This window comes from Camelus ferus, chromosome 31 (assembly GCF_009834535.1).
Source record: "Camelus ferus isolate YT-003-E chromosome 31, BCGSAC_Cfer_1.0, whole genome shotgun sequence".
NCBI classification, from domain to species: Eukaryota; Metazoa; Chordata; class Mammalia; order Artiodactyla; family Camelidae; genus Camelus; species Camelus ferus.
In genome coordinates, this window is record NC_045726.1 from 7,624,605 (window position 1) to 7,647,224 (window position 22,620).

General features: G+C 38.1%; 1 protein-coding gene across 1 annotated transcript; it reads left to right on the forward strand.

The window, feature by feature from the left end:
• The first annotated feature begins 16,151 nt into the window (after nt 1–16,151).
• Nucleotides 16,152–20,217, forward strand: LOC116660718 (beta-defensin 43-like). Its single transcript, XM_032470804.1, has 2 exons — nt 16,152–16,209; nt 19,938–20,217. Exons 1-2 carry the CDS (start codon nt 16,152–16,154, stop codon nt 20,084–20,086), a joined length of 207 nt encoding a protein of 68 aa, XP_032326695.1. The 3' UTR covers nt 20,087–20,217.
• The last annotated feature ends 2,403 nt before the right edge of the window (nt 20,218–22,620 follow it).

The window sequence follows — 22,620 nt, forward strand, 5'->3', positions numbered from 1 at the left end:
TACACTTGAGAGCAGAGGAGTTGGATGAATGTGATTTTGTGAGAGCAAGAATCCCCAAGTCTCAGTAGAAGTAGACTTCTGTGGCATTGCTGTGAAAGGTCCAGGATTCAAGCAGGAGAGGCACCCTTGCAAGTCTCTCCACAAGAACCATTTGCCGTTAATAACTGTAGCACTCCTAATGAAAGCATACTAAATGACAGAGAGAGCAGGAATTCTTTCCTGGCCACTGAAAACTTGGAATAGAATCATTTTAAATGTTAAGACCCACTGGAATCATAAAAATACTTTTCTTAACAGTCAGCTAAGAGGAGACGTGTTCTATTCCAAAGGTTTCCAAGTCCAATGTTAATGTTTTTGTATGTTTCTAAACCTAATAACATTGCGTTCCTTTTAAGTTACTGGCAGTATGCGCACTACATGCGTAGTGTTTATATTTGGGCCACATCACAATGGATTTGACCTCAGTAAAGAATATGTGTCATTGTTGTTAGTTCTCTGCCTGTTGAGTACTTTTTAAGCATACCCTTCGATGCACACCCTCATGGAAAATAAATATAACTAATGGGTTAATGATCATAATTGAAATTAATAGTAACAAATAGTTTCTATTGAATGCCTATGAGTGACAGGGTTAAATTGAATATATTACCTAATTTAATTGCAATGAGAATTTTGAAAAGTATATATTATTATTATTTTCCACTCCAATTTGTGGATGAACTTCTCTAAAATTTTCAGTGAGGGAATAATTTTTCTAAAACAATAAATCTAATAAATAGCAGAACATAAATTCTGGGATCCAAACCATGGCATATCTGATTTCAGAGCACTGTTTCTCAACTATCCCCTTTTACCCTCCCCACAAAACACACTGTCTTATGACTAGTGTACCAGATTTTTTTTGCAAGGATCATTTTTGTGTAAGGCATTGACCTAGGAGCTCAGTTTCTTTTTTTTTTTTTTTAAGTCAACCAGTATTAGATTGTTCTTTATACATGTAATCCACTGAGGAACATAAATGACCACAGAGGACCATTAGTCTTTGCCAACTGCAGTTTTCTCTACTTGTATAGAGTTCCAAAATTTTATGACATGTCACCATGGATTTTTTTCTTTACTATGACAGGTGTTAAAGTTGAGTTCTCTTTGACCCTGTATGTATGAACCACTCAGCTAGTGAGCGAACCTATCCACCCTTCTAGCACACGCATCTCAGTAAGCAGACATGCCTGAAAAAGTGGTTCAGAGGAAACCAAGTGCTGGTCCTGGGGCTGAAGTGCAGGAGAAGTGTAGCTATTCCACAGGCTCCCCACCCCTCCTTCTATCAGGAAATAGAAATTTGAAATAAAGTGTTAAATGGTAAATTGCTTAAGAATATGGATGCCTTACTATTTACAATAGCCAAGACATGGAAACAGCCTAAATGTCCATCAACAGATGACTGGATAAAGAAGATGTGGTATATTTATACAATGGACTACTACTCAGCCATAAAAACCAACAACATAACGCCATTTGCAGCAACATGGATGCCCCCGGAGAATGTCATTCTAAGTGAAGTAAGCCAGAAAGAAAGAAAAATACCATATGAGATCACTCATATGTGGCATCTAAAAAAACAAAAATCAAAAACAAACAAAGCATAAATACAAAACAGAAACAGGCTCACAGACAGAATACAAACTTGTGGTTGCCAAGGGGGTAGAGGGTGGGAAGGGATAGACAGGATTTCAAAATTGTAGGATAGATAAACAAGCTTATACTGTATAGCACAGGGAAATATACACAAGATCTTATGGTAGCTCACAGAGAAAAAAATGTGACAATGACTATATATATGTTTATGTATAACTGAAAAATTGTGCTCTACACTGAAATTTGACACAACATTGTAAAATCAATAAAAATGTTAAAAAAATTTTTAATTAAAAATAAAAAAATTAGAATATGGATGCTTTCCATTATCCTATGTGAAAGCAAAAAGGAAAGAAAATTTATAAATTAATGTCTTCAATTATTACAGATGGGTAAGAAAAAATTTTAAGCTAAATTGTGTTTATACATCTGGTGACTTTTAAAGCCTTGGGTGTACTTTCCTGGCTGTCAAATGTCATTTACAGAAAAAGGTGTTTTGTTTTGTTTTTTAAGTGACACTGTATGCAAGGATCTTGCAAGATAAAGAAGACACATCTGACTCGTGAGAAATCTAGAAGACCCACAGAAAGGAAGCACAATTTGAGTTGACCTTTTAGGATAAAAGAATTTTGACAGAAATGGAACTTTGGGTTGTTTATTTGTATGGAGAGAGTACAATTCCAGAGTGTTTGATAAAGACACTATTCTTCAGAGGTTGAAAGAATGGAAAAGAAGAGTAAGCAAATAAATAGAAACCAAATCAGTCTGTGTCATAAAGATTGAATGAACTCCACCCGGGAGATGCCACTCAGCTGGCTATGAAACAGGAGAGTTCCCCAAAGTCTCCTGATCAGGAAGTTCAGTGAACTAGAGAATGTCATCAGAGTTTAAAGACACCTTTTTGTCGCTTGTAGATATCTTTCTATAAAAGAGAACAACCATTATGGGAAGAAAAAAAAAAACACAGAGATCATGAAAGGAAAGGGTCTTCAATTACTATAGAGGTAAATGAAATTGAAAATGAAGTACTTTGTATATATGCCCTCCCCTGACTTAAAGTAAAACCAAACTAATTGTGGGAACTTTGATTTTCATTTCATCTCTTCATGTGCCTTCATATTGGTGATGTGAATAAAACAAATACACCACGAGGAAAGTTATCTTCTATCCTAGGTAAATACTCAAGTGTCTGTTTCAGCTAAACGTGGATGTGAGTAGGGGTCGATATGAGGAGAGAGTTTTTAGTGAGCAGGTAGCTTTGAAATTGGCAGTAAAATAAGCTACCATAAACCCTGTATAAAAACAGAGGCTCTCCGCCTATACCACCCCTCCTTACCGTCAGTCCACAAAGTGCTGCTCTCCTGAGAGCTTCTGAGAACAGAGTCTGGGGCTACTAAGGAATGGGTTGAGTCAGAACAGGATGAAGGGAGAAGGCTATCAATGCGGAAGCAGCTTGGCAGAGCGGACCCAGGGGATAGTTGCTAGAGAGGGCTCGTCCTCTCTGCTAGCCTTCCTGCTCTAAGATCGTCCCCAGCTGATGCTGAAGAAGAAAATTGCATCACATTTTTTCAACAAGTTCTTCTTGTAGATACAACCCAACCCAGGCCCCAGTTTCCTTGTTAAGAGTAAAGTGTGTGTGTTTAGTTTCAAAAACGCATCACACGTTTCCAGTGACTACAGTGATAATTTATTTCTTACGGTTGATCTTGTGAGGGCTTCTGGCCCTCTCACTCTAAAGATCATATCCATTTTGGACATTTAGATCTGCCTACACTAAAAATGAATAGTAAATGTAAGCAAACAATTTTTATTTCTTTCCATTTGCATCCTTGTTCTTTTGCGATCACCAACCCAAGTTTAAAAGTTGAACTACTTTTCGTCACTGCCTGCCCTGTAGCCAGACCCCTCCAGGCCCTCCCCAGGACTTCACTTTATTCTACTGATTCTTCTTGAGCTAGTGGTGAATGACTTCTTTCAAGGGAGCTTCTCAAAGCGGAGGTTTTGGAAGCCCTTACGCACTCTGCAGACCTCACCTTCCCATTAACGTTAAAATTCGGAAGGAGAGGTAGGTAGCTTTGGGCTACTGGGGTAGCAATGCGTAGCCTGGCCTTATTTCTCTCTGAGAACCAGACCACGCACATCAGCCTCTCTCGGTCTCTGTGCCTCCTTCCTTTGTCGTTACACTTAATGACCCTTTTGGGTTTCTTCCTCACAAGCTGGCTTTCCTGTCCCACAGTATGACTTTCTTTAGAGCTTCATCTATTCAGGTGTGAACCCCAATTGTGAATCAGGTTAAAGCTCCTTAAACTCTTCCAAATTAGAACACGTGTTTGCATTTTTTAACCTTCCATAGCAGCTAAGCCTGTTTTCAGAGCCTACTCCAATATGAAGCTCATCCGCCCGTGGCAACCTGCCGTCCCCTAGGAGGGCCAGGCAAATGCTTAGGTTGACACAGACCAGCAGTCACATCTGAAAAGGCTGGAACATTCCTGGTGAACGCTTGTGTAAGTGACAAGTTCAAGATCAAGAAACTGCATATAAAAATAAAACAAAATGACTGACTGTAATCATCATTCCTTCTAATTCAGCGGCATTGAGTTTTGCGATCACCAATTCTTTTGACCCAAGCCTGATCCCACTAGCCCTCAACATCATAAAAATAATCCCTCAGCAGGGGGTACATCTTAGTCTAAAAATGACATCAAAATCAGGAGAAAACTAGAGAACAAAAGGCCAACAGGGGTTCACAAAACTCTTTTAGGTCCACAAGTTGCGACGGCAGATCAAAGCAGTGTAAAGGCATCCGATAAGATCCAGCATGTGAAGAGCTTTTACAGTTTTGTACGCTCATCCTGTGTTTCCCAAAGTTTATAATCATATAAATTTTGTATAAATAATAAAATGTATGTAAAATGTTTATAAATGTAAATAGAACAATATAAATACAAATAATAATCCCATCTGTTATAATAATGACCTACTCTGGTGTGTGCCTACCTCCAGCCAAAGGTACTCAACACTTCTGTTTGGGTAATTTCTGTGTGTTTAGCTCTCTCACCATTGGTTACATTGATTTTGATGAACCTATCTGTATTTTCCTTCCTCTGATTGAAATGATTGATCACCTGCTGTTACACACCAGGCACTGGGGATAGCATAATGAAATACAGATATTGCGACTGCTCGCAATGTTTTTCCTCCCACCCAACAAAGAACACCGATAAGCAGAAGGCAGTTGTTAATAACTGCTGGACTCAAGGACATAGTGACACAGAGCATGACTGCTCTCAGAATGACTGACACAGTGCCTCACCTAAACGTGATGCATCGGCAGACCTTTGTGGAAGGGAGAGGTGCGTCTGCTCTCTGCATGCTTGGATCCTGCCGCGACTTCTCCCTCTCAGATGTATTGTGATGAAATGAGCCAGAGTGCCCATGTAGCTGCTGTCGGAGTGGTGGGAAACATGCGTCACCTTCTGCCCTTAACAATCCCACCGCAGTTTGCTAGGGAGAACACTTTTTCCTGCTTACATGATGTGATGGTTAATTTGGGGTGTCAACTTGACGGGGCCATGAACCACCCAGATATTTGGCCAAACATGTATCTCTGCGGGAACCCCGACTAACACACGTGGCTCTGTTGAAACGGGATGTAATGGTGTGTTCCTTCTGCATCTAAGGCAGTCTGTCCCTTCTGAAGAATGGAGAGCATTTTAATGATCATAATTCTATTCCCTGCCCCTGTTCCTGTTGATCAGTATTTTTTTCTCTCAATATGTAATTTTATTAAGCAAAATATACCCACTATGCTGTTTGCTTGCTTTTTGCTTTGAAGCAATAGGAGTTCTGAACCCAAAATGAGAGCAATTAGTAGAGTCTTTGTCCTGTTTGTTTGTTTGTTTGTTGTACTTTTTAAAAAATTTTTGAAGTATAGTTGATGTATAGTATTTTATAAGTTACAGATATAGAATATAGTGATTCACAAATTTGAAAGGTTACACTCCATTTGCAGTTATTATGACATATTGGCCATATTCCCTGGGTTGTACAATATATCCCTGCAGTTTATTTTATACCTAACAATTTGCATCTCTTATATATGGTCCTTTGTTTTTGATCACTCAGCAACTGTCATATTTATTCTCAACAGCACATCATGAACCAAAATACCCTAATTTTTGTTTTAGGCAGCTAGGATCCAAAGGACAATCGGTAGCAAGATGAGAAATACTAGAAACCATCGTGACATGTGACAGTTATATGAGACAGATCTATTCCTCACATGTACATATTTAATAATAAATACACTTGATTCATTGCTGCTGGGAAAAAATGATCTAGAAAAAAATTTTTTATCATTCTTAGAAAATGCAGCAATATTTTTAGCACTAATTTTTTACTTTTTTTAACTTTTGAAGGATTTCAGCTGCATTTCATTTGTTTTGTTTCCAAGTAAGTAATGCTAGCCTTTTCTACTCATTGAATTTTATAAAAAGTTATAAAATAACACAAGTGACTTATGTATAGGAGTTTTTATGCTTATCAAGGAAATAAAAGGCTATCTTTAACTAGCTTAAGACTATTAGGCCAGTCAATTCCACATGTAGATGCAGAAAAGGCAAATTTTGCCTCTGATGGGTTTAGTTAATATCATTACTATTTTTTAGATAATACTATATCTATATATTTTTGTAATATTAAGTTTATTTTAAAATTTATTTTCTTTGTTACATTTTTATAATTCAAAGTTCTAGGAATATTCTTGACTTCTTATTCTCACATCTCTTTTTACTCCTAGAGATATGAGTTATCATAGTGAGTTTTTTTCTGACAGCTGAAACCCTTGCTTAATATTCTATTTCCTGTGAAAGGGATTAGATTATATAAATGCGACATGTCAAAAGGCAATTTCAAACATTAAAATTATCATCTTAACTGGAAACCACCACCTGAGTTTAAAGAATAAATTTTTTAATTATTTAATAATATTAAACATAGTATTTTCAATTTCAGTCATTTAAAATTTTGTCAAAAGCCATCTTATCAGTGTTTGATATAAAATATAAATACGCAAATGATGTTTTTCACTATGTTGCTAGACTCCAGATCACATTTTGTCCTTTTTGTCTTTGGATGTTCATAGCACATTGTTTTTAACAGAATTAGAAGTCCAAGTCTGTGCTCCACATAGTACCAAATCTACAAAACAAACCATTCCAGCATAAAGTGCACCGATGCCCTGTCTAACCCTGACAGCGATGATTTTGACATAGTGGAAATAAAGACAGCTAGGGCAGTGTGCCCTTTAAAAGCAGTCAAAATTGTTCAACATCAAGAGAAAAAAAACAGAAATTGTCACAAGGCAAATGTTTATTTCAACTTAATTATACTCTACTATAACCAAATACACAAATAAATGACTATTTTGTGTATATAGAAGGGCAGACAGTCCTTAAAAAACACAGAATTGATAGTGATAACTTATTGTAGAACATTGAAATCAATGAGATAAAGGAAAATAAATATAGTTAAAACCAGTTTCCTTAGGAACTAACCAATTAACATTTAAAAGAAAGGTATTTTTTTTTCTCTCTGCTCTGAATTATATGCTGCTACATAAATAAATAAGTTGCTTTTTATAGACTTTATATAGAAGATTATCTGACTTAGGGTTTTTTTTCACTACCTCAGTGTCCAAATGTCATGTCAACATTACTGTAAAAGTAATTTAAATACAAATATTTTTCATCCATTATTTAGGATAAACCTATAAGAAATATAAACAAAGCTGGAGAATGTCTCTGGATTTTAAATATTATGTTAAAATTCATGATTTATTTTTGTATTCTTCATTGTATGGAATTGCACTGAATATAAGAAAAGTCACAGTGAGAATGTCTGAAATTGTTTTTATATGAGAAATGTGGTAGGAAGATAATTTTGCAATAATGATAAACACGAAGTATCTTAGTGACAAACCAATAAGCCAGGATCTGCTTGGAAGTACAGGGTGGGAAGTTTCTCCGTGCTACCTGGGGATTAACAGTGGACACCAAGAAGGATATTCAACCCCCAAAGCAGCCGCCAATGATACACATCTGTAGGAAATATATCACAGAAAATAAAATACAATCTAGGGATCCGAGCAGATGCAGAGAATGTGGACACAGAATAATGTACAATAAAAGGACTAGAAGATTGATGGGGTTTGGTGGGGTTTGGTGCTGAATGAAACATGGAATTCAGAGAAACATCGCTTGTATTTGGATTTGCTGTTAATGTTTCTCTGTTGTGTGGCTTTTTTTTTAATTGAACTATGGTCAGTTACAATGTGTCAATTTCTGGTAACCACATAATGTCCCAATCATACATATACATACATATATTCATTTTCGTGTTCTTTTTCATTAAAGGTTATTACAAGATACTGAATTTAGTTCCCTGTGTTATACAGAAGAAGTTTTTTATCTGTTTTTTTATATAGTAGTTAATATTTGCAAATCTCGGACTCCCAAATTTATCCCTTCCCACTCCCTTTCCCCCTGGTAACCATAAGATTATTTACTATGTCTGCGAGTCTATTTCTGTTTTGTAGATGAGTTCATTAGTGTCCTCTTTTTCCTTTTTTTAGATTCCACATATGCATGATATCATATGGTCTTTTTCTTTCTCCTTCTGGCTCACTGCTGTGTGGCTTTTGATGTGCAGCCTTGTCTTTATGAATACAACTAGATACACATGATTTCATTTTAAAAGCCATGTTATATATTTAAGTGTCTGTTAATAGTTTATATGAAAGTGACTTTTGTCCAACTACATGATTTATAATTTAATTTTATTGTATATGTAATCTGACACACAATAAAGGTTGAACGTACTTCCCAAACCACACTTTTGATGAAAACCTAGAACCTTCTTAAAAATAAAGATGTCTAGGGCCCTTTCAAGGTCTGATTAAGTAAGTAAGTTCCTCGGAAACCACTGACACCAGCACATTTTGTAAACCATCCAGCATCATTCTGTGTAGAATGCACCAGTGCACTTACTGTCAGTGTGTATACATGATCTCGAGTTATATTTTTCATTTGTTACTCAGTGTAGGCCTTTTGTATTTGTATGTAATGCTTGACCATTTTTTAAATCTTGGAAGATGAGAAAGAAACTGTAATGGGTGCTTTGTGTGGGGCAAAATCAACCACAAGTGGATGAAGCAGACTATTAAGGCAGCTGCAGTTTTCCAGGTGAAACCATCTATTAAGGGGGGGAAGGAAATCTGCTTTCAGGATATAAAAATATCCTGAAGCAGTGAATCATGGGATAAATGTTTAAAACCTTTCCTTGATCTCAGGGATACTCCATCTAGTCCAGGATTCCATCATCATGGAATGTCACATTGGCCTCCTCAATATTTATCTTGAAGCTTAAATATATTCTAACTTTAATTAATTGCTGTGTGTGTCTCTGATGTTTTAAAAATTGTCTACACCAATTTTTAAGAACACCTGTGTTTCTACTACTATCCTCCAGCGATAAGCTCTAAAAATTTATTCCATACTGTATACAGAGTACTGCCATGCTCAGAGAACTCTAGTACAATGACATCACCACGTATTGGGGGCTATTAAAACAGCCTTTGAAACACTGCAAGAATGTTGTCCCAAAGATTTTGGGATAATACTTTTACATAATTACTTCTTTGGTTTGAATGGCAAGAGAAATTCCTGCAGAATCGTGCTTCATTATTCATCCTGTGAAATGGCTTGTATTTGTTTTCTTATATTGCGGTTTGGTTTCTAGTCCAAATTCCTTAGTCTGATCACTGCTAGTCATCTTAGAGCCGAATTTGCACCCTGTCAGCCTAAGTATAGAGACTATGATAGTGGGGCGGGGGGGGGGGGGGCGCTCAGTCTTAAATAATACGTTGAGCCCATCCTTATTCTGCTTTCTCCTTTGTCTCACCCGAAATAATGAATTCAGGCATTAATTGGTAACACTGTCTATAGTAATACAGAGTGATAAATACGCTGTAAATTCCCTTAAGTGCACAGAAGTTTCTCTCGTGCTGACACGAACAGCCTAGGAAAGGGGTTTCTGGTAGACTGGGCCTACCATGTGGTCATTCCATAACCCAGCTAACAGAGACTTTGCCTTCTTCAACACGTGGCCTCTGATGTCACGGAGGGCATCGTTGTCCCTGTAAATAGGAATGGAGAAGGAGCATGGAGGAATGCACACAGAGGTTTCGCATGGGCCAGGCCTGGGCGGGACCATCACTTCTGTTCACATTCCTGGCTGGAGCTCAGCGGCAGGGCCTCGCCCAACCACGTGGAAGGGTGGGGTGTCTAGTCTAATCATGAGCCCCAAGCAGAATTCAGTGGCAGTTTTTTGAATAGCTAGCACATAGTATCTGCTACAGGCATATGTTGTCAAACCCCAAACCCTTCCTGGAGAGGCAGAGGAAGATTAAACAGAAGTTTCCATGTGGAAGAAGGTTTTCAAAACATTTATGATACAAGCATAATGTTAGGTAAAACTCAAGTTAAATAATGTAGGATGTAAGAATAGTTAAAAATTGAGTATCCCTAAATTCCAAACTTTTGTTACATTGCAGAAAACTAAACATTTGAGAAAATGAACATGGAGAATTATTTATTTATATTAAGTAAATGGAAACTTTGTTCTTTATTTAGATTAAGTAAACTTTGGAGGAGAAAACATAACTGAAACTGAATTGAAGATATTACATAGTGCTTCTGTTGGTAGCACATATTTTTTCGAATTTAATATTGACTTCATTGATTCATGTATACAGAATTTTACAGGAGGATGAGCCTAGTATTTGATTAGCAATGCCATCTTGTTATGCTGAATTATATAACATTTTAGAGAATGAGTCGAATGAAGAGCAAAACCTTTTTTAACACAGTGTCGACAGGGAGCTAGATCGATCTTATATACCTATATTACGTGAGGTACTCAGAGTAGTCAAAATCAGAAAGACAGAAGGTATAATAGTAGTTGCCAGGGGCTGAGGATAAGGGAGAATGAGGAGTTGTTCTTTAATGGGCATTAGAATTTCAGCTTCATTTCAAATTTACAAGATGAAAAGAGTTATGGAGAAGTCTTTGTAACAATAGGAATGTATTTAAGACAGCGATACTGTACACTTAAAAATGATTCAGATGGTAAATTTTATATTATGTGTATTTTAATCCATTTTAAGAAAGAAAAAAAGGAAAAACCCAAAGGATAGCACACAGAGAAAAAAGAAATGAATAAGTCGGAAATTAAAATATGGGCAAAACTCCTAAATAAACATCAGCCAAGTGAGCCATGCAATGTATCGAAAGCCCGGTATGTTGTCACCAATAAAGAGTTTGTCCTAGAAACACAAGAAGTCTGCAGTTTATTCAGACAACCACTAAGGAATTAGTCTCAACAGATTAAAGGAGAGAAATCTCTGATCATCTCAAATTATATTGAAATAGCAATTGACAGAACTCAACATACGTTCCTTGAATAAAATCTTTTATCAGATAGTGATAGAAGGAAACTTCTTTAAGTTGCTGAAAGCATATCTGACATGAGCCGGCTGGGGTGGCAGCCATGTGCTTCCTGGCATTATCATTGTCCAGGTGTTTCCCACCTACATACCTGTCTGGTGCTTGGTGCTCAATCCCTGTGAGCTAGTCTTAGTCTTTGCTGTTGGTTTAGCTTAGCCGTTGAGATCTGTTTCTCAAAAACAGGAAATGTTAGTTGTGGTTGATGCTTCAGTTATGCAGTTCCTAGAACTAAACACAGCCGTTTTAAATCCCCGATGGGAATCACGCCAGTTCAAAGCCACTGCTTTGCCTGCTTGTGATGTTCCTGAGGCATTTATTGCAACTAATTTTGAACCATCTAATTGGGAAAACTATGTGCCTTAATCTTACCTAAACTTTTCCCTCTTCTGATTACTCTTTATCTGCCATTCCTTTATTTAGAAGAGTACATGCATTTTTTCTTTTCACTTTTAGTCCCACGCACATATGAAAATGCAAAAATCATGAACAAGGAGTGTGTTCAGAAAATAGACCATGGTCTGTTGGCCAGGGAGAAGCCGTAAACGTGCGCTATACCACCACCTCCTGTAAAACCAAAGAGCGGTTTCCAGCAGCCGGCCTGATGAGCTGTTAGAACCAGAGAAGGCGTAAAAGCTCAAGAATGCTGCCAAAAGAAAGAGCAGGAAGAGTTGAACAGCTGAGCCAATGCAATGACAGAGAAAACCTGTTAATAACAACACAAGAACAACACCCCATCTGAAGGTAACTGGCAAAGATTTAAGGAGGTGGCTGCTACTTCCAGCGCAAAAGCAGCAACACAAAACTTCAAGAGATATGAAAAAGCGAGGAAACACGCTAGCACAAAAAGAAAATAATAATCCTGCACTAACGGAGCTGTCTTCCCCAGGGTGCCTGGAGAAGCCAGTTTCCCTCCCACAGCACTCACAGCACCGAGGTGTGACCTTCATGCCTGCGAGAGGGAGGGGAAAGGGAAGGAAGCAGGACAGAATTTCAAAGGGCGTTAAAGGGGTGCGGTCCCCGCTGACCGCCCCAGGACATCAGCACGCAAGCCTCCACACAGAAGTCTGCACACAAGCCTCCGGAGTTCCCCACCTGAGGGGCTCCTCACCAGGACCGTGGGCACCTCAGCACCTGGAGTGCTAAACCCGCAGCTCCCGCCACTCCGCAGCCAGATCCTTGAGCTGGCTCCAGGGCTGTGGTGAGAGCAGTGCCGTGATCAGAGTGCTTTCAGAAGCAGGGACCAGGGTCTGCGGACCAGGGAGAAACCACAAACTGGAGCTTTAGCACCACCTTCTGGAAAAAGGAAAGAGGTTTCCAGCAACCAGCCTGGTGAGTTGTAAGAAAGGAGAAAACACAAAGGCTCTAGAATTCTGCCACAAGAGGGAGCAAGAAGAGCGAACAGATCAGCCCATAAAAATCCTAGACTGCCCCAGACGCAGCAGCACCAGTGAACAGTCCCCGTCTCAAGACAACCAGTAGAGTTTTAAAATAATCAAGGAAATATGCCATCACCGAGAAGAAAAGAATAATTCTCCGACAACCTAGCTCAAATCCATAGAATATTGTGATCTAGATTGGCCATTTTTGTCTCTTCCTGTCCGTGGAAGTAGCTTCTCAGATAATCCTCAGCTATCCTTGCCCCTAGGTTCACACCCACATGTGGCCTGGACTTGTCAACTTAGACATAATGCGCAGAGTACATCGCAGGAGACGGGGTGCCATTTTCACAATTAGATTATAAAAAGCCTGTGACTTTCCTTTTGGGTTTCCTCTCTCACTCTTTCCCAGATCACTTGCTCTTGGGCCAGCCAGCTGCCGTGTCATGAATAGTTCCAGGGGAGGCCCAGGTGACAAGGGCCTGAGGTCTGCCAGCAACCACGTGAGTGAGTTTACAAAGAGACGCCGCCGCAGCCTTCAGATGAGAATGCAGCCCCGGCTGACAGCTTTGTCTGCAACCTCATGAGAGACCTTGAACCAAAGGCGCCCACCTAAGCCACACCAGATTCCTGACCCACAGAAACCATAGGTAATATAGGTTTATTGTTTTAAGCCACTGTATCTTGGGGTATTTTGTGATGCAATAATATGTAACTCATGGTGCCCTTGTGACACACCTATGTTGCGGCTACTCTAGTGCATAAAAATGTGTTGAGTAGCCATCCAGCTTATTCTATCATCCGAATTATTCTCATAAAACAGAAATTATTCCTTGAAGGTTGTGCATAAAATCTAGCTCATTCTAGCATCTGTTGAATGTGAAAGGATAGAACTTTGACTACTTGCATTTTTATTTTATTGGCCAACTTTGTTGACATGTAATTCCCTAAATGGGTCAATTTCATTCAGATTTTCAGTATAGGGAGTTCATAGTATTCTGTAATAATATTTAAATTCTTCTCCTCCTGTTTTTTTAACAGAGAAGAAATAAACCAAAAGAGTAATGATCTTTTAGTGGTAAAATAATGCATTGTATTTATTATCATCTTAATAATTTTATGGGTTTTCCAATTTTTAAATAAGAGTATATTATTTAGAAATCAGAATTTTATTTTTTTCCAGAATTTTAAATATGTATAGGTATCTATGTACATACTTATGTGTGTTTTATATATATATATATATATATGTTTGGTTTTTCTACAAAGGAAAAGTTATTAGTGATTTAGCAAAAGTATATTCAGAAAGATGAGAAATGTCAGAAGCCTGTAGGGTAAAAAGTGAATGGAAAGACCTGGAAATAGCACATACTATTATTTCCCTGAGATGAAGAGGGAAAAGTCAAGGTCTGACATAAGAAGTAAACAAAAGACAGGAAGGTAATTTTACCTTTTGGTTTTGAAGTACAGGAACTTGAGGATGTTTGCAGACTGAAGGTAAGGAAACAATACATTTAGAAAGATTTCAGCGACAAGAAGAAAAAGAAATTGATACAGCGAGGACTCCAAAGCTTTCAATACTGCTACGCACGGGGAGCAACGGCCAACAGTAACCACCTGATTATAAGTTACCTGAATATCTAGTGCCTTTCTAGAGAGCTAAGTTCAGTAATAAAACCCAGTAGTTCCTGAATCTGATTTATTATCTCATGGTAAATTAACTCCTTCCTCCTCCTGCTGTGGCAGTTTGTACTTTGATGGCTTGATGGCTATCTGATTTTCTTCTCTGTATTCTTTCAAGGAAGGGCCTTTGTCAAAGTGCTTTATCTTTCTCTGCTGAGGCCCTGAGCAATCTGGTGATAAGCTACCTCTCAGCACTCACCTGGTGCCCTCCCACCCACCCCCGAATGCAGTGAACCTTCTTCTGACCTTTCTTTGATGTCCCTGACTACCAGCCCGTGGGTCACCCAATGTTCCTGGGCTTTCTGGGCAGCCTTCCAAACCTTCTTCTGGCTTCAGATCTGTCTGGATGGGAAAAAAGAATTTATACAAAATGTCAAAGGATCATTGAAAATTCAGCCCTTGGTGTTCCATAAGGGAACTCAATGATTTGTGCTCATAAATTGCTTTGCAGTGTAAACTGTTCTTCCAAAGCTTTTCCTCATGATCAAGAAGCCAAGAATTCCAAGACATATGAAAAAAATTTGGACTCTAGAAAAACCTGAGTGAATTCTGGATTCATGATGAGAGGTGCTGAATACTCCCGGGAAGTCAGGTTAAGTAAATGGAGTCGTCAGCAATAGCCAGCACACTCCCCAGTGACCAGATCTCCTGCGAGTTTTTTGGGTCCTGGGAGGGGCTGTTCCCAGGTGCCACTGTCCCAGCAACTTCAGAGGGGAAGAAACCTGAACCCAGGCATAGGGAAAGTTATCCCCAGAGCTTTCAGCTCCCTCATTGGCCCTTTTTTGGCTAAGGCTTGTGAAGTTTGTCTCTTCCAGAACCTCAATCCCCCGTCCCTCCACCAATCCTGCATCCCTGAGCCAGCTCAAGATGTCATCTCCAAAGTCTCAATAGCCAGAGAGGACCTGCTCAAATAATGTAACTACATGTTCCATCCACTGAAACCCTGAAGTGGAAGAAGTACCCAGAGGAAGCCATGGCAGAAAGGAGCAGCCCCCTCGGTACTGGCAAAAGGCACTCAGCCCAGAGAAAGACCATCCAAGAAATCATGAAGCCCAAATAAGATCATGCTTTGCAGTCTCTAAAAGTGACATTCTTACTCATGTCTTCTTTAAGCGTCCCTAGGCCATCCAAACTACTCTGGGGTTCCTCTGCGTTCATCTCCTTAGTGTCTACAAGGTAATTGCACCGCTTTGTCAGACCCATACTCGGGGTGCCTTCCAGTGTCTTCTCTGTATTATCTGCTTCCCCAAGTACATCTGAGGCTCACTCTTCCTTTTTGTTCCCCCTCACATTGCATATGACTGTGAAATGGAAACAATGGGTGTTCTCTAAGACTTTAGATATGAAAAATAGTTGATCTCATTCAGCTGGTTGGACAAAGAGGTAATCAGACAAGAGTTGTTCTGTGTCTCACTAGCCTGTATATGGTTTCAAATACAGTGTCATTGCTTAAGTCTGCTAATGTCTATCCCCCAAAATACTAATACATAGGCATGCTGTTACATCTAGTGCTTCTCTTCCTTTTCCTGGGGAAGTAAACTGAATCCTTTTACTCTACAAATGTTGCCTAAACCTTTACAGCTCCTCCAGGAACCATAAGACGGTGGTTTTTCAACAGAGTATATCTCCTGCCTTCACTGTGGCAGCTCTTTCTCTGTGAGTGCTGTGCATCCTACTGTCTTTGCCCACGCCCTGCCAGCACTTAGCAAGTGTACTCTGAGTGACGGATGGTCGTGCCCATTGCATATCTCCTGATACGAAGGCTCATTGGAACACAGAAGTGTTCTTGCTACTGAAAGGTTCAATAATCATACAGCAGCTCACTTCTTGAGTACTGAACGTAGAAAGAAGTTCTCTTCATCCCAGCTACGGCTTCTCTTTGACTTATTCAACCATGAGGGTCTTGCTTTCCATCCTTGGGGTACTTGCCTTGTTGTCCATGGTTCCTCAAGGTAAGATGGGGACCTTTCATTCCAGAGTTATGAAAATATAAGTGAGAGAGAATACAAGGTCTTCCAAGAGTCTGAAAATCAATTAGACAAGGGCAGGTTATACTGCGCAACAGAGAACGTGAGGGGCGTGCTCTAGCTGCTCAAGGAGTGGGGAGTTGATGGGAAGGACAACGTCCATAAGGTTGTGCCCTTCAGTGACTTAACCCGTTATAAACTCAAACTTGAGGGCTGTGTTTGATCTAAAGAAGGTGTTTACAAAACACAGGAACTTTGGGGAATTGGAAGAATGGAAAGTGGGTGGTAATTAGAAAAAGGGCCAGGATGAAGAGGCAGCTGCTCCTTCCTAATCTGTGCTTCCCTCTGACCACTGATCTGGGTGAAGGCTTCTTTGGAGGTGACGCTATGTATGGTGGGAGTTAAGGTGCCATCTTAACACAACCAAATAACCCATTATACAGTCATATTTATTGAATAATCAATCTAACCCTCCCAAATTTTAAAGCCACCAATACTATATAATTTATATATATATATAAATCTTTGGGCTTCTCACTGAGATTTATTATCTGTTGACTTATTTATCTTTCCTAATGCACATCTACCTTAGATCCCATTTTAACACCTTGCAATTCAAGATTTCCCTCATTGTTCTTGGTTTTTTTTTAATTGAGATACAGTTCACCATAAAATTTACTTTCAAACTGTACCATTTCAGTGGTTTTCTGTATATTCATAAAGCTGTGCAATCATCACCAGAACCTTCCATCACCCCAAAAAGAAATCCCATATTCAGCAGCAGTCATTCCCCATCCTCCCCTCCCCTCAGACCCTGGCAACCATTAATCTACTTTCTGTCTCTATCAGTTTACCTATTCTGGACATTTAATTTAATCACACAACATGTGACCCTTTGTGTCTGTTTTCTTTCACTGGACATAATGTATTTCAGAGTGTCTTCATGTTGTAGCATGCGTCAGTACTTAATCCCTTTCAGTTGATGAACAGTGTTCTATCAAATGATACAATCTTTTGCTCATCTGTTCATCAGCTGGTGGACATTTGGATTTTTTCTAGTTTGGTTCTATTATAAATGATGTTGCTCTGAACATTTATGTCAAAGTTTTTGTGTGGACATATTTTCTTCTTTTTTTTAATTTTTGTTTGGGGTGAGGTAATTAGGTTTGTTTGTTTGTTTGTTTGTTTATATGGAGATACTGGAGATTGAACCCAGGACCTTGTGCATGCTAGGCATGCACTCTACCACTTGAGCTATCCCCTCCCTCTAGAGACATATTTTCAACTCTCTTGGCTGTATACCTGGAAATAGAATTGCTATGTTAAATGGTTGCACTATGTTTAAATGTCTGAGGACTTGCCAAACTATTTTCCACAGCTTCATGCTTTATTGTACAGTCCCACCAGCAATACATGAGGGTTTCAATTTCTCCACATAATATTGTCTGTCTCTTTTATCAGTCATCCTAGTTAATGTAAAGTGATATCTCATTGTACTATTAATTTGTATTTTAATTTGCTGCTAATTTACAACATTAATGATGTTGAGCATCTTTTAAGTGTTTATTGGCCATTTGTATATTTTCTTTGTAGAAATGTCTTTACTTATTTTTAATTTGGTTGTTTTTTTATTACTGGGTTGTCAGTTCTTTATATAGTCTGGACACTAAACCTTTATCAAGGATAAATTTGCAAGTATTCTCTCCCATTGTGTGGGTTGTTTTTTAAAAATATTTATTTTACTGGACATTATTGTACCAGTGAATATGTCTTCAGGTTCAAGTTAGAAAAAACTAAGACTCAATTGGCTTAAACAATAAAGAACATATATTATACATAACAAGAAATCCAAAGGTTATATGACAATAAAATGGACAACCTAGAAGAAATGGACAAATCCCTAGAAATGTACAATCTCCCAAGACTTAACCAGAAAGAAATAGAAAATACGAACAGACCAACTGTCAGTAATGAGACTGAAATCAGTAATAAAAACAACTGCCAAAAAACAAAAGTCCAGGACCAGATGGCTTCACGGGTGAATTCTACCAAACATTTAGAGAAGCGTTAACACTTGTTTTTCTCAAACTATTCCAGAAAAATTGCAGAGAAAGGAAAGCTTCTGAATTCACTTTACAAGGCCAGAATCACCATGATACCAAAACCAGACAAAGAAATCACCACAAAAAATTAATAAAGGCCAGTGTTGCTGATGTACATAGATGCAAAAATCATCAACAAAATATTAGCAAACCGAATTCAACAATACATTAAAAGTATCAAACACCAGGATCAGGAGGGATTTTGCCAGGGATGCAAGGCTCTGAATAGCAAAGCAGTTTTGAGCAAGAAAAACAAAAGCTGGAGGCATCACAATTCACGACTTCAAAGTATATTACAAAGTTACATTAATTTTAAAAGTATGGTACTGTAGTAAAAACAGACATGTAGAACAATGGAAAGGAACAGAGAGCGCCGAAATAAGCCCACACACACCAGGTGGACTGATAGTCAACAAGGGAGTCGACACGATGGAGAAAGGACAGTCTCTTCCACAAATGGTGTCAGGGACACTGGGTAGCCGCATTGCCAAAGAGTGCATTTATAGAGAAAAATCAATTCAAAATAGACTAAAAACTTTAAAAGGAAACCTGAAACTGTAAAATTTCTAGAAGGAAGGGCAAGATCTTTCTTGCTTCATGACCTTTACAAGATGCACTAGATGCGGACTAAGCATAAGCAGAATGAGCAGGACCGCGTCAAACGCAAAAGCCGCTGCACAGCAGAGGAAACGATCAGCAGAGTAAAAAGACAGCTTGCAGAGAAGGAGGAAACATTTGCAAACCCTATACCCAATCAGGGTTTGCAAGTTCCTTACGAAAAATCCAAGGAACTCACACAACTCAATAACCAAAAATAATAATAACTTAAAAATGGGCAAAGGACCTCAATAGATATTCTTCCAAAGAAGACATACAGATAGCCAAAAGGAACACAAAAAGGTGCTCAGTAGCAGTTATCATCAGGGAAATGCAAGTCAAACCCACAATGAGTGATCACCTCACATCTGTTACAATGACTGTTACCAAAAAGTAATAACAATAACAGATGTTGGCACATATGTGGAGTAAAGGGAACCCTTGAACACTTTTGGTGGGAATGTAAATTGGAACAACAATTATGGAAAAGGGCATGAATGTTCCACAAAAAATGAAAACTAGAACTACCGTAAGACCCAGCAGCTCCACCTCTGAGTGTATGTCCAAGAGAAACGATGTTGAAGAGATATCTGTGCTCCCATGTTCACTGTAGCATTATTCACACCAGCCAAGACGTGGAAGCATCCTAAGTGTCTGTGAGTGGATAACTGGGTAAAGAAATTGTGGTATAAATATATACACACACACACACATACATATATACACACACACACACATATATATACATGTATAAACATAACCGAATATTATTCAGCCTTGAAAAGAAGGTAACTATGCCGTTTGCAGCCGTGTGGACAAACCTGAAGGACATTATGCTGAGTCCAGTAAGCAGACACAGAGAGACCAGTATCTCCACTTTTCTCTCCCGCATTCTTTTCTTTTTTATTTTTCTGGGAAAGTTATGTATTGCTATTGTTTTAATTTATTATGAAATACTTCAGACATTAAAATATAAAAGTAAGTAATACAATATAACGCTTTCTCTTTTCAAAGCCAGGAGCTTTTTTCACGAAAGGTGCCCTTCAGGATACTATAACTGCAGAATGAAGTGCAATGCGGATGAATATGCAATTAGATACTGTGCTGACTGGAGTATCTGCTGCAGAGCGAGGAAATCTGAGTTCAGGAGAAAAAAGAAGTGATGAAAAAGTCTTAACTCCATCTTCCTCAAGCTCCAGGAAAGGAAAATAAAAATGTTTAAAACTCCCTTGTCTAAATAAGAATAACTCATATGATGGATAAAGGAAACTCATGGTAATTATATGTGTAGATGGTCAGGTTAAAGTAAATACTTTATAAAGGCTTACACTCTGCTTTCATGTGTGTACGTTTGTGTTAATTTCCCCAACTTGCATCCACAACCACATCATGATTTCATCTGTAGGGCTGTCTCCCAGCCCCACCACTTACTAACTCTTTGACCTTGGGCAATTTCTTTGGTCTCTCTCTCTGCTCAGTGTCCTTGTCTGTATCGTGGGGTAACTATAGAACCTCCATCACAGCATTACGAGGATTATGTGAGTTAGTGTATGCGAAGTTCTTATGCAGCACCTGACCCCACTGTAAGCTCCACATGTATTAACTATAATTTTATAAAACCAGAGAATGTGATCTTTTCTATAGCTTGTGTGAATTTATTGAAATATTCTTTGTGATCTAAGATAAAATTGGTATTTGTTAAAATTTCATGTGGTTTTGAAAATGAAGTATATTTTCTATTTATGACATATACAATCTTATATAAAAACAGTATATTTATGCAGCATTCCAGTAATCTAGGACTAGGACTAAGAAGATGGAAGAGATTCAGGGTGGAGTTCAGAAGTAGGGTTGACAGGATGCAGCGGCCCTACAATGATGTAATGAGAAGACGAAGCTACGAAAGATGATACTGATGTCCCAGAGCTGAGAAAGAGATGGTTAGCGATACAGCTCATTGAATTAGAGAGGCCAAGAAGAGAAAGCAGGCTGGGAGTCGGGGGAGAGCCAATAAAGAAATGTTTTGGCATAAAGGGGTTTGAGTCACGTTAAAACGTAAAATGCTGCAAGAGAGAAATGACATAACAACAGAATTGATTAACGAAAAGGAAACAGAACTTGGAGAACTGGAAAATTCTCAGCCTATACATATTATGAAAAATGAGAAAGTAGTCAGCAGAGAACACTAGAGGTGTGGCCGACTTAGCTAGAAAACTATCCAGAAAAACAAGGAAATAATTATCACAGTACTGCTTTCCTGGTGCCAAGGAAAAGCGGGCTTCTGATTGGAAGGTGTTACTACATCACTTTATTTAAATAATAAAAAATCGGTGGAAACCAGCATTTCATAAAATAGAAAATAAGGTAGTGTTTCTATACAGTTTTAAATGGTGCTATAGAAAAAACCTTAAAGACAAGAAAATATGTTCAAAATATGTTCACGTACCGCTAAGTGAAATGTAACAAAATGTGTCCTTTGGGATAATTCCAATCTTTTTTTCCACTTTTTTAAATTGAAGTATAGTCAGTTTTACAATGTTGTGTCAATTTCTAGTGTACAGCATAATGTTTGTCATATAGATGCATACATATGTTCTTTTTCATATTCTTTTCCATTATAGGTTACTGCAAGTTAGAATATAGTTCCCTGTGCTCTACAGTATGAACTTGTTGTTTGTCTGTTTTATATATAGTAGTTAGTATCTGCAAATCTCAAACTCCCAATTTATTCCTTCCCACCCCCTTTCCCTCCTGGTAACTGTAAGTTTGTTTTCTACATCTGTGAGTCTGTTTGTTTGGTAAGTAAGTTCATTTGTGTCTTTTATTTCAGATTCCACATATGAGTGATATCATATGGTATTTTTCTTTCTCTTTCTGGCTTACTTCACTTAGAATGATGATCTCCAGGTCTATCCATGTTGCTGCAAATGACATTATTTTATTTTTTTCAAAGAAGGTAGGAAGAAAGAGGAATGACAAAGTGAAGCTTTAGCTCTATCTGCAATTATTTGTTTCTGTTTTTTTAAAGAGCATTTAACTTCAACATTTCGAAATATTTTTAAAATTTTACAAAACAAGTAAAATTTGTAAATAGAAATATACATACACTGGAAGAAAATAAAATAAAGGAGAATATTATGTAATTCAGATTTCAGATTGAAGTGGGACATCTTAAATTAGAAAGAAAACCCCTTAAAGGGATTGCTGACAGACATGACTACATTAAAATTTAAAACTCTACTGGACAAGAGTCATAAAAAATTAAGAATAGAAAGGCATTCCAGTAGACAAATGGGTAAAAGATATGAAGAACCAGATCAGCAATAAAATAAATACAATTAGCCAATAAACATTACCAAAAAAAAAAACCCTGTAATCTCCCTAGGCAATCATAGAAACAATTCTATCACAGATGACTTTTTAAAATTCTTAATTTGGTAAGATTTTTCTTAAAGGGTATTATTCAGTGCAGTGGACCTATGGGGAAATAAGTGCTCTCAAACCTCATTGGTGAGACTATAAATTGCTAAATTCTCTTAGAGACAATCCAACCATGACTAATAAAATCTAAAATGAACGTGTCTTGTTGTAGAGCAATTCCACTTAAGAATCTATCTCATAGGAGTAACAGCACACAGTCCACTAAAATATCGTGTGCAAGAAGATTTATTGCAGTGTCATTTGTAATGGAAAAAAA